Here is a 12815-nt window from a genome sequence, read left to right as displayed (position 1 = left end):
CCCGTGTGCCTAGAGCCCATGCTCTGCAACAAGAGAAGCCACCGCAATGAGAAGCATGTGCACCGCAATGAAGAGCAGCCCCTGCTCGCCGCAACTAAAGAAAGCCCGCACACAGCAACGAAGACCCAATACAGCCATAAATAAATAAATAAAATAAATCTAGGGGAAAAAAAAGGTGAAAGATTAACAAACTAATAGGAACACTTGCAAACAGCTGACCATGCCTAGAGTTTCTTGTAATTTTCATACCACTTAATGTGATTAGGTTCGATTGAAACCAAGACAAGTAAATTTTAGGTCTGGCAAATGTCCAGAACTACCAGTACTCCCAGCACCAGAACACCTATAATTTGGGTCACTAACGTCTTAAAAATGCAAATTTGTTTTAAAAAAAAATTGTGAGAAGATCTACCACTTATCAGCCTTACATATTTTACCCACATTTACATATCTGTTCAAACTGTTTTCTCTCATATCTAGCTGACATCATCTACTAGTAGACTGGGTGAGGCAAAACAAATGTTAAGTTCAGCTTTTTGAGGAAGGAATGGCTGAACTTGAGATATATTACACTCAAACTTTCCTTAGAGGACTAAGTTGACCCCTGAACAGCCAACCTCCATGTTGCTGAAAATTCGAGTATACTTTAGTCAGCCCTCTGTATCTAAGATTCCACGTCAACTGATTCAACCAACCATGGATCATGTAACACAGCAACTCGTATTTGTTGAAAAAAGTCTATATATAAGTGGACCCATGAAGATCAAACCTGTGCTGTTCAAGGGCCAACTGTATATAAAAAACGAGCTACAAGGAGCGGGCACGGGTTCGATCCCTGGTCCAGGAACTAAGATTCCACACTCCACGCAGCACAGCCCAACACAAAACGAGTTACATTACGCCCTGCAAAACCTGGTCCTAAAACTTTGCTTAGGATTATATACCCACACTCATTACTTCTCATGTCCTGTATCTGGGAATTCAGGCCAACTTATCAGTTCAAAATAACTTAGTCACCGCTGCCATTTGTTCAAAGAAAGGGCTTTATCTTATTTATTAAAGTGGTAAGCCACTGATGTTACCTATTCAATGACAGAGAGGTGAAAAGTCACTGGTAAAACGTCGAACTACACCACGTCACCCTGAGCTACCATATCTAAAAAGCCCAAGGGGGAAAATAATTGTGCCTTTCCATTTCAGATACACTGTAAAGAAAAAAAACCTAGGTTCCCATTTAGTAAGCAGAGTACCCCACATCTAAGTGAATAAACAAGTATACCACACAAACTCTCCCCAGAAGAGTTTGCGTTAAAAACATCAGCTTCACAATTGTATGGCCTGAGTCCTGCAGTCTTGAACACGGGGCAGCTTTCATGCCAAGAACTTTTAACCCTAGCCTCCACATATGGAGATTCCCACTACCCAATCCCCGCCTTTGGGGAAGCCCAATCTTCCCAGGGTTTCTAATTCTGCATTCCTCAAAATCCCTGAAAGGTTAGGTCAGATGAGTGTGGAGTGGTTTGGGGGTTCTGGAACTAGACTTCCTGGGTTCTAATACCAGGAATTATATATATACTACATATAATAATTAAGGATTCAGTGACTATACAGACAAGGGACTTTATAGTGGCTACTGTTATTCACTGTTATGCTTACAAGTATTTATCTAGACTAGCACTCAAATGAGTCTATGAAATTCCTAGAAGAAACAATAAAACTAATTTCCTATAGGTATAGGGCTCTAACACTTAACAGAGATGGATGTAGAACCTTAGGCAGTTTTCACTACCCAACTGTTTTCCCTACAGACTGTTACATCCATGTCTCAGGACAAGAAAAATCATGTGAAAGCCCCTTAAAGCATTCATGTGCAGTGATTTTAAAAGTTTTATGTGATGATCTCTGACCATCAAAATTATACTACAACCTTTAAGTTAGGCATGAAACATTAAATTTTACAATCTTCCTTCCCAAATTGTCCTTCTCTTGGCTATGGAAGGCCTAAATAACGTGACACCAAATAAAACTGGGTGGTTAAAGAACAGGAGGATCACGCACAAGGGAAACCGTCGTAACAACTGTTGGTTATCACTGTTTTGAACAGTTCACACTTCTTTGCCCATCTTCTGACTAGCCAAGAAATGTCAACAGTACTAATTTAAAAAAAAACAAAAAAAGGCTCACCATACCTCACTACTACAGCCTTCTCTACCAGGGATTTTAAATGTGTCAAATGTGCATGGGGAAGGAGGAGGATGTAGCCATACTTCCTTCAAACAAACAGACAAAAGCAGTTTTATAATCTTTTATTATCAATAACAAACAGCTGCTTTAACGTCTTTGCCAGGCAGCTGTTAAAGGGTGGGGGGACGGACACCCTTGACCCTAACAAGGAAAACTCAAATTAAGCCTTTACGTACAAGCAAATTTAGAGCTCTTTTAAGTGTCCAAAGCTATTAATTAGTTTAAGTGAGGCATTAAACTAATTCTGTATTAACATATTTGAATAACCAGGAACTAAAACGTTCAAATTTTTTCTAGTACAAAAAAATTAATTTGCTTTAGTTATAAAAGAGCTCTGTCAATATACACAAACTATATACTTCAGACATTCACAAAAATGTGAGCAGAAGGCTTATCAAAAACATTTAATACAATTAGTTTTCAACAACCCCTGGTGGTCCACATCTACAAAGATACCCAGCCCAACCCAACCCAACCCAACCCCCCTCCAAATCCCACCCCCACAGAAAAGCACATACTTACCAGAATTTTTAGCAAGTATGGTTTGGGATTTTTTTTTTTTTTAAAAAAAAGGCCCCCAGGGCAAGTTATTTACAGTTTAATTGCCACTGTCAACTGATCTGGACCTTGACCGGGACCGGGACCTGGACCTGGACCTCTGGCGATCCACAGATGCTGGAGACTTAGATCTACTTGAAGAACCACGTTTCTGGCTCTTCTCAGGCACAGGAGACCTACTAACAGAACGGGACTTGCTCCGGCTCCGGCTCCGGCTCCTGGACCGGCTGTAAGACTTGCGACTCCGGGAACGAGATCGGCTACGGGACCTGGAGGAACTCCTGGTCCGGGAACGAGACCTGCTTCGCGACCTACTAGGAAAGAAAGAAAACAGAAAACAAAAAACACTAAGTAGCAGGCCCTACAATCCATTAAATAAAACTCTGACCTAAAAATTTAACAGGACGCCCCTGGTGGCACAGTGATTAAGAATCCTCCTGTCAATGCAGGGGAAACGGGTTTGATCCCTGGTCCAGGAAGAACCCACACGCCGCGGAGCAACTAAGCCCGTGTGCCACAACTACTGAGCCTGCGCTCCAGGGCCCGCGAGCCACAACTAGTGAGCCCAGGTGCTGCAACTACTGACGCCCAAGCACCTAGAGCCCGTGCACCGCAATAAGAGAAGCCACCGCAACGCGAGGCCCGCGCACCGCAATGAAAAGTAGCCCCTGCTCGCCGCAACTATGAAAGCCCAAGCGCTGCAACGAAGACCCAACACAGCCAAAATAAAATAAATAAATTTATATTAAAAAACAATTTAAAGAGATACCTGTGCCTTTTGCTGCCTTCGATTAATTTGATTTTTCTCCCATTTATTTCTTTTCCAGAAAGTTTTTCAATAGCATTCTTTAAGTCACCATAAGAGGCAAACTCAACTACCCTACAAAGAAAAAAATGCCATTTGTAAAGTTATATACTTCTTGTAGTCTCACAAACTATGTTATCAGTCTAGTTTAAGTACCTTTTTTAATGTTCATTTTGCTATCGCTATATTGAGTCATCTCTTTAGGGATAAAACAGCACGAGAGCAAGACTTTGCAACCTCCAAACCGTTGACATTTTAAGCTAAATGCTTCTTTGGGGGTGAGCAGCTTTCCTGTGCGTTACAGGATGATTACTAACATCCCAGACCTCTTCTCACAAGATGCCAGCAGCACCCTCAATCATGACAACCAAAAGGTCTCCAGAACTGCCACATGCACCCTGAGGAGCAAACTCAACCCTGACTGAGAACTGCTACATTCCAGCATGCCCAAATTTTGAGAGCTCAAACATTCAGAGTAAAACTTTCAGAATATTTTAAAAGGCTCATACTCCAGTACATACTCACCCTTCATTTAATTTAGGTCGATGTGCATCCGCAAAGGTTACTTCCCCAGCTTGTCTCATGAAATCTTTGAGATCCTTAACACAAGACGATTGTGTTAAGCAGAGAAAAGGAAACATGACACACAAACAACCACATTGTATAAAAACAAGACTACTGAAAGAGAAGATGTTAGATAAAGTACAAACATGGTATTTACCACACTTGTATTCTATCAGAATTTAAAAATAATATATGTCAGGGCACGAAATAAGCAAATAGCATATTGCTTTTAAGCAAAATGCCAGGAAATTCAGATTTTAACATTAAAGTAGTATTAGTCTATACTGAGCTCAATACAAAAGGAAAAAAACAAAACAAAACAAAAACAAAACAAAAAGAAACAATACATATTTTTAAAGTAAAGACTAAAGTAGAAATTTTATATTTAAAAACAAAACATTTACAAGACACCAGTTATCTTGTGCCCCATATGTCATTAAAAAAGTTTACTTTACCTTTATTATTATTTCCCTAGGCTAGTCAAGCAGCAAACCATTAATCGGTCGGAGAAACCTTCATGACATATGCCCGACTGGCTCTTCGCCACCCACTTGAAGGATACTACCCAATCGATGGAAGCCTTTAATCGCACAGCCCTCCCTATTAGCAGACTACTGGCGGATGCAGACATGTTCTACTCTTGTGTAGTTACCAAGGACCACTTTACTGCGATCAGGATTCCAACGACCACCTAATTTCGTATCTTTCAACTCTTTTCGACCAGGACCTCTTATTCGGAAGCGTTACAGGAAGACAGCTCTCAACTTAGGGATCAGATCACGTTATCAACGCTCTGGGATCGCTGCAACCTGGCACTTCAAGGAAGTGCACCGATTACGTCTAGACCGGCAAACACAGATCTAGAGGTGGCCAATTGATCACTGTAGGAGCTGACTGGCAAAGTCAACCAGGCCCAACCAAGAGTGACCAAGACAACGATTAGGATAACCCACAGGCACTCCTCGTCATAAGGCCAACGACACAGATAGGCTGGCAAATAAAGGGTTTAATATTTGGTTAAAATTGATTTTAAAAAACAAGAAAATATATCCTCAAAACATTTACATTTGATCACTAATATTAAAATTTGAAATATCCCCCAATTACATTTAATTAAAATTTTAAAATTACGATTAAGTCCATTAATTTAAAATTAAAATTACTTTTAATAAAACATTAATAAAAACATTAGCTACCCACTAGTATTTAAAAAGCCACATTACAATATCTCAAAACTGTATTTCAACAAACCTGCCAGCTGACTCTTGAAGATAAATTCTCAACTATAAGCCGATTTTCTGTTCTTACAGGTGGAGCATTTCTGAGGAAGAAAATGAGCGCTCACAATGGAAGAAATGAAGCAACGTGCACTTATTGTGTTCAGTTGTGGGCAAGTTCAAGCAATCAGATATGACAAGTCATTCAAATGACTTCCGCCAACAGTTTCTGCATTATTTTATGACACACACAGGATCAGTGGACGTAACAGAACTGATTATACACAAACAGCAAAATCGCTTATTGCTAATGGTTTTTAAACATTAAAGACTCCTCCTGCAGTAACGCTTGTTCAAAGCAGCCATCCACCATCCATCACATACCGTCTATCATTTCGAGGTCTGCGACTACTAAAACGGTCTGAGTAGCGTCCTCTACCTCTTCCGCCTCGAGATCGAGCCCTAGCATGTTCAATTGTAACCCTACAGAAAGGGAGGAAACATCTTCATTATCCACTTAAGCTATGTCAGAAACTATTTAGAAATAAACACCCAGCTGACCTAGTCTGCTCTATTTCTGCAGTGCTAACTAGTGATAAAACTAATAACAAGATCCTCACCTTTCACTGCAGAGTTCTTTTCCATCAAGTTCATATACGGCATCATCTGCATCCCTGGGATCCTCAAATTCCTAAAATACAAACATGAAAAAACCCGAATGCTTCATACACCTTTAAAAGTGTATTCTACAACCCACTGAAACCAGTAAATACCTGTGAAAGCCTAGGAAGAGTATCTTAATAACAACAGCATACAGCTCAGCCACATCAAAAAGCGACCAGCAGTGATTTCTCTCAGCCAGTAGTGAGGCTCTTTTATCCCTTATGAAAATTCACTGCCTCAATGATGCAAAGTATTTCCTAAAGATACTCTACCTGGACTCAATAAAATCAGAAGCACTGCTTACCACAATCTTTACGCACTTAACAACAGATAAATCAACCAGTTCTAAATACTCACCACAAAACCAAAGCCTCTTTTCAAATCAATATCTCGTATTCGTCCATACCCCTTGAAGAATCTTTCCACGTCTTTCTCCCGGGCCGCTGGATTTAGCCTCCCGATGAATACGCGACAGCCACTCATGTCCCGCTAGTACTTCCTGTCAGGAAATAATTCAATTGAGATAACACCGGTGAAATGTCAGAAGAATGTCTGGTCAAGGGATCAAAAACATAAACGGCATAAAATAAAATGTTTACCCGGTGATGTTATAAACAAGACTGCCAAGAGTGCCTCTTAACTAGGCCAGGTCCCTTGCAGACAAAATTAAAACTCGGCTCCCAACACGATCCTTCCCTGGGCCCAGACCGCAGCAACCGCAACGCCCACTGCCGCCTCTGGAACTGCGCAGCCGCACTCTCTCCCCGGCTCTTCTGGCCCCCTCCCGTCTGCCGCAGTCAGGAAAGGCCGAGAAGTGCGGGCGGAGCCGACCCCCCCTCCGCAAGGCCAGCCCAATGGCGACGGGCTGCGCGCGCGTCGCCGCCTCCCAGGAGAGTCACAGCGGGTGGAAGCCGGAATCTCGCGACGCCACCGCCTCGCCTGCGCAGACGGCGGCGGGCGGCCGCGGAGCAGTCACAAAATGGCGGCCTCGGAGCCGGCGGTGGGGACAGCCGCCCGTGCCAAACTCCCTGTCCCCTCCCCCCCGCCCGACCCCACCGCTCCGGGTCACTGTACCCGCCCTGGGACAGCCCCGACCACACCCCGAGCAAAGGTCTCGGCCCACTACTCTCCGGGTTCGGAGAGTGAAGGAGGCAGGGAGGGGCACACGACCCCGCTGTAAAAACGACCGTGACCAGGACCGCCCTTCCCCCGTCAGGTCCCCTCAAACAATACCCAAAGGGAGACGTGCCCCAGCGCCCACCTCGAATAAACTGCGCTCATTGGACGCCGTCCTCCGCACAGAGAGCAGCCCTGACCACTCGCGATCTGAGCGGCCATGAAGAAGCCTCGATCCGAGAAGCCTTTCCCTCAAAGTGAGCCACTCACCTACCGGACAGGATCTTTGGCAGCTGAGACCCAGAGAGGTCCGTAGTCTGCAACGGAGCCGGCACCCTCCCCGCAGACCAGGACTCAACTCGTCTACGTCTCTCCACAACTGACGCACTTAGCTGTTCTGGCGTCCTACAAAATGGAGGGCGCGTCCTTGCGTCACTTCCGGGACCGCCCCTGGCACCGCCCCATTGGTCGGGGACAGAGTTGTCGGGGGGCCGGACCTTGTTATGGTGACGGCCTAAGTAACCCGCCCTCGAGGTGGGCGGGGCCGAGGGGAGGGACCTGGCATGGGCGTGGCCGTCAGGTTCTCGGCGCCGGAGGGGCCCCGCTGGAAAACTGGCTGGTTCCTATTAGGCCGTGAAGTTCAGTTCATAATTATCTCCCCCATAAAAATACCCTAAGGCAAATGACACCTTTTGTTTGTTTGTTTGTTTGTTTTCGCCGTGCTGCGGCATGCAGGATCTTAGTTCCCCGACCAGGGATCAGACCTGTGCCCCCTGCAGTGGAAACCCTGATTCTTAACCACTGGACAGACCACCGGGGAAGTCCCCACACCTCTTCTTTATCTTAAGTTTTTTTTTAATACCCTGAAGCATACTGGGTGAAAGAAACTCAGGCTTTGCAAAAATATCTGGCCATCTCTGACCCCTTGCTGCTTGCAATTTACGGTTGCACTTTGGAGGGCGCTCCCTGATGCTCAAGTGAATATTTTCACCATATCACGGACTTACGGGTTAGTTATAGTAAGAAGTCTAAGGAGCTGCAGTATTGTTTAAATGGAAGGTTTGGGGGTCATGAAATACTGAAATTGGGACTGTGGCTAGAAGGCCATCTGAAATTGAGGCCAGAATGCAGACCTCTGCTTTTCCACACTCTAGGACTGTGCTGGCTAAGAAGGTGTTTCAAGCTACTTTTAAATCCAAACGGTATTTGGTTAACTCCTGTTCCGGTTTCTGTAATGTAACACATAAAAGTCTACCATTCTTCAGAAACAGAAAGTGTGTTTTCAGAGTAAGTGTGAAACGGTAGCCCTTCACATTCTTAACTTTGCATTTTCCCAGTAAGGTTGGCAGGCTTAGAAACTTAGGCAATAAAGAGAATGATGGTGAAAAAGTTACTTTTCTTTAATTTAACCCCATTTTTGAGAGATGCCCAGAATCTAGGGTTGCTGCTTGCAACTAGAGTTACACAGAAATAAAGTAGTTCAAGAAAGAGCAGAGCTACCAGCCCTTACTCTGACCTCCAGGGCCCTTGGGAACTCTGGATTAGAACTTGGATAGTTTGTATGGCATGAACTCATCCATTCATACGTTTGTATGTTTATTTTATTTTATTTTATTTTATTTTTTTTGCGGTATGCGGGCCTCTCACTGTTGTGGGCTCTCCCGTTGCACAGGCTCCGGACGCACAGGCTCCGGACGCACAGGCTCAGCGGCCATGGCTCACGGGCCTAGCTCTCCGCGGCACGTGGGATCTTCCCAGACCGTGGCACGAACCCGTGTCCCCTGCATCGGCAGGTGGACTTTCAACCACTGCGCCACCAGGGAAGCCCTGTATGTTTATTTTTAAAAAGCGCCTCTGCGAGTACAGAGCAAAATTGTGAAGTTAGTTATGGTGTGGCCAATTAAGGATGGATTTAAAAGAAAATATGTATTTGTTAAATTAAAACACTTAATTTTAGCTGCTAGCCTGATAAACATAGGCATTTTATCATGCACAAATTGTTCCAAACCTGTACTTATTTAATTGCATTTGTTTGCTTTCTGCATAATTAAAAGAAAATCAGCCTCCCAATTATTTTCTACATTCTGTGTTGAATATGGAAGCAACATCTTGTGATTTCACTCACTAAACATTAGTTTCGCTGCAATAAAAGAAAGTAATCTGGAAAATATTTTCTGCGGTGAAAAAGAAGAACGATGGTGCTGTACACCAAAAAAAAAGTAGCTGCTTTCAGCCCGAGGTGTTCTGATTTTCTTCAGGATTAATTTTTTAATAAAATCTCTTGATTTATTTACTGTTAAAAAGTTTGTGACTTCCACAAATTGTTCATTAGTAGTTCCTAGTGACTTAATCTACTGTATTTTAAACAACTTGTCTTCTGCAGTGTTCGTTTTTTCAGTGAAAACTGCCTGTCTCCCTACCAGATTTTCTTACCAACTTCTCCAATAAACACAAGGTCATCTTCCATGAGCAGAATTACTCTCCCTTCTATGTGATCCTATGATATTCTGTGTACACTCCTATAATTCCTTCATCACTGACTTATAATAAAGATATGTGTTATTCATGTTTTTGTCTCCAGGAATGCCTAGCACAGAAAAGACAGTATTTGTAGACCTGGGTTTGCATTAGCATTTCTTTCAAGTGTTCCTGTTCCTATATTAATGTTTCAACAAAATGACTTGGCATCTTTTTCCTAAGACATCCAAATGAGTAGCAAATCTTTAGTAAAGGAAAAAAGATGCAAAGAAATTACAGATTAAAATAAACAGAGTTTATCAAAGCCATCTCTTTGGGAGACTTTCAGCATAACTGTGGGAAGTTTCCTTCATCACATCCCTGATTTTTATCTAACTCAGGAGTCAGCAAAGTATGGCCTTTGGGCCTAATCCAGCCTCTCAACTGTTTTTGTATGGCCTGAGGATGATTTTACATTTTTAATAATGGGGGGCGGGGAATCCAAAGAAGAAGAATATTTCATGACACATGAAAATTATATAAAATTCAAAGGTCAGTATCCATCAATAAAGTGTTTTTGGAACACAGCCACTCCTGTTCATTTGCTTAGTGTCTATATCTGTTGTCCTGCCACAAAAGCAGGGCTGAATACTTTTGACAGAGACCATATAGACCAAAAAACCTAGAATAATTACTACCTGGCCCTTTTCGGAAAACGTTTGCACACCCCTGAGCTAAGTGATTCCTAAACTTCAAACAGCTCTGTAAATGCTTCCTCCAACTCCCTTTGTCAGAAAGTAAACTCATAAACAAGGAGACAGGATTTGATCTTTATTTTTCAATAGAGTTTCTTTTGTTCCAATTATTAAAAAAATAGATACGCATTGTCACAAAAATGTTCAACAGGAAGAATAATCGAAAGAAGGCAATGCTCACAATCTCGTCTCATCAAATCAACCTCTGCTTATATTTTGCTGTATTTCTTTCGTGTGTGTGTGATTTTTTTTCTGACTGTTTAATTTTTTTTCCAATTCAAAAGTAATACCTCATCATTTTTTAAAATATAGATATGAGAATTTAAAAGGTCATTCTTATTTCCAACCCTAAGGGATAACTATTTAGGTTTTTTTATAATTTCCCTTTAGTGTTTTTCTATAAGCACAACTGTATTTTCAAAATATGAATCATCCTCATATATAGAAATGGTATCATGAGGGGTTTTATTCATAAAACTTAATCATGGGCATTTTCCCATGTTTCTTTAATATATTTATGATCAAAAGTGTATATTCAAATTTTTATCTGTTTTCCACTTAATATGACACAACTATATGCCTAAGGAAAAATATTTATTCTGACCAACAATTCTGTTTTTCCGAAAATGTCCTAAATATCACCAGATGCTTAAAAATTCCTATCCAAAACTCCCAACACTAAAAGTGTTGACTTCCTTGCTTCTAGATAATAATACTAACAATTTTTTTTAAAGAATACGTATCCTTAAATAATTTCTCTTGGAAATGTATGGTTTTTTCAAATGTTCGATTTTTGACTCAGATTCACCCCTACATACTCATCTGACTTCTTTCTATTGCTACATCCTGCTTTGGTGGTTGTTGTTTAACATAGTGCACAGTAATTAAAATACCTGTGAACCCATTACTTTAATCTGAGTCGCTAGATGAGTCCTTCTTAGCGCCAGCTGTATATTAAAATCACCTGGGACGTGTTTGAAGCTTTCTGCTGCCTGAGTCCTCCTGGCAGAAAATTCTGCTTTAATTGGCCTGGGGAGGAGTCCCAGTTTGTTAGTAAGGACTGCAGGTGATTCTAATACTCAGCCAGGAGTATTCTCTAATACTGACCTAGGTTCAGGAACTCACTTTTTTGTTCTCTATAAAAACCATCTTCCCTGCTCCAAATACTCATATGTCACTCAGGTTGTGGCTGGAGCCCTGACTGGGACACAAACCATTTTAACATCAAGATTAAATTCAGGACACCTAAGCATATTCTCCTTACCATCCCCTTTAATATTGACAGCTGCCATTTCCTGAGCCACTATTATGTTCCAGGCATGGTGATAAGGACATTACTCCCATTATCTCAGTCAATCCTCAGGCCAGCCCTTCCATGTAGGTGTTATAACATTGTTTAAAGGAGGAAACTGGGGCTTAGAGAATCTAATGCTCTGTTCTGCTCAGAACATCCCACTTACAGATTTTCCTGCCACAGCCCTGATCACAAAAGCTGCAGCATGACCTTCATGGGATACCTTTCTGTGCAGTAGGGTGGCCCCAGAAATCCCAGAAACAGGAAACACTTCTGAATTTGCAGAGTTCTCACCACCAAGGCCAGAGAAGTTTAGAGTGAGGTAGAAATTAGAATAGGCAGAGTATCTCTGCATAGGGATTGAACTGAAGGAGAAATAGGGCAGTATCTTTAGAGAGCAAAGGTTAGCATAAGAGCTCCTGAGAAGGACTTCCCTGGTGGCGTGGTGGTTAAGAATCCGACTGCCAATTCAGGGGACGTGGGTTCGATCCCTGGTCCCGGAAGATCCCACATGCTGCTGAGGAACTAAGCCCACACGCCACAACTACTGAAGCCCACGCACTCTAGGGCCTGCGTGCTGCAACTACTGAGCCCGGGTGCTGCAAGTGCTGAAGCCCTTGCGCCTAGAGCCCGTGCTCCACAGCAAGAGAAGCCACCGCAATGAGAAGCCCGTGCACCGCAACGAAGAGTAGCCCCTGCTCACTGCAACTAGAGAAAGCCCACGGACAGCAACGAAGACCCAGCACAGCCAAAAAAATAAAAATTAAAAAAGAATTTTTGAAAACCTCCTGAGAATATTTTTTAAGGCAGAGATAGTAATTCCCACTAATTCAGAATTTATTGACAAAAATTAGAAATTCTTTATAGGTCCATAGCAGTGTGGTTATTCGATATCGGTGTGTGCTATGAATTAACACCCAATATAAATTCTAGCTTTAGTTGCTGTTTCTGTCCCACTTTTACCTCTACTCTCAATTATCCTCTAACTCAGTGGTTCTTGAAAAGAATCATTTAGGCACTGCTGTATTTCAAATGCAGATTCCCCGTGCCATTGTCCCAGAGAGCCTGATTCAGGAATCGGAGGCTTAGGAATCTGAATATTTAACTGGCACCTTAATCGGGTGGTTTCCAACTATAGCTGC

General features: G+C 42.4%; 1 protein-coding gene across 7 annotated transcripts; it reads right to left on the bottom strand.

Moving 5' to 3' along the window:
• Positions 1 to 2291: 2291 nt before the first annotated feature.
• On the bottom strand, positions 2292 to 7594 carry SRSF5 (serine and arginine rich splicing factor 5). 7 transcript variants are annotated; one of them, XM_060294951.2, is made up of 9 exons: positions 7313 to 7575; positions 6651 to 6990; positions 6409 to 6550; positions 6009 to 6079; positions 5773 to 5871; positions 5423 to 5492; positions 4133 to 4206; positions 3572 to 3682; positions 2292 to 3116 (listed from the first exon to the last, which is right to left on the bottom strand). In XM_060294951.2, exons 3-9 carry the CDS (start codon positions 6532 to 6534, stop codon positions 2843 to 2845), a joined length of 825 nt encoding a protein of 274 aa, XP_060150934.1. In that variant the 5' UTR covers positions 6535 to 6550; positions 6651 to 6990; positions 7313 to 7575; the 3' UTR covers positions 2292 to 2842. The 7 variants fall into 7 exon arrangements, with proteins under 7 accessions (XP_060150934.1, XP_060150935.1, XP_060150936.1 ...); XM_060294952.2 differs by having other exon boundaries at positions 6651 to 6704; XM_060294953.2 differs by having other exon boundaries at positions 6651 to 6704; positions 7438 to 7541.
• Positions 7595 to 12815: the final 5221 nt, after the last annotated feature.

The sequence above is a fragment of the Globicephala melas genome, chromosome 2 (genome assembly GCF_963455315.2).
Source record: "Globicephala melas chromosome 2, mGloMel1.2, whole genome shotgun sequence".
NCBI classification, from domain to species: Eukaryota; Metazoa; Chordata; class Mammalia; order Artiodactyla; family Delphinidae; genus Globicephala; species Globicephala melas.
The sequence above is the reverse complement of the archived record's forward strand: the minus strand, read 5'-3'. Positions and strand labels throughout refer to the sequence as shown.

Bases quoted from the DNA above. Each gene is read 5' to 3' on its own strand.
- SRSF5 (XM_030855361.3), bottom strand. From the start codon at position 6,534: ATGAGTGGCTGTCGCGTATTCATCGGGAGGCTAAATCCAGCGGCCCGG. The intron at 5,872-6,008 runs GTGAGGATCTTG...CCCTTTCTGTAG, and splicing joins AAAGAACTCTGCAGTGAAAG to GGTTACAATTGAACATGCTA. The intron at 4,207-5,422 runs GTTTGTTGAAAT...TCTTGTGTTAAG, and splicing joins CTTCAAGAGTCAGCTGGCAG to GATCTCAAAGATTTCATGAG.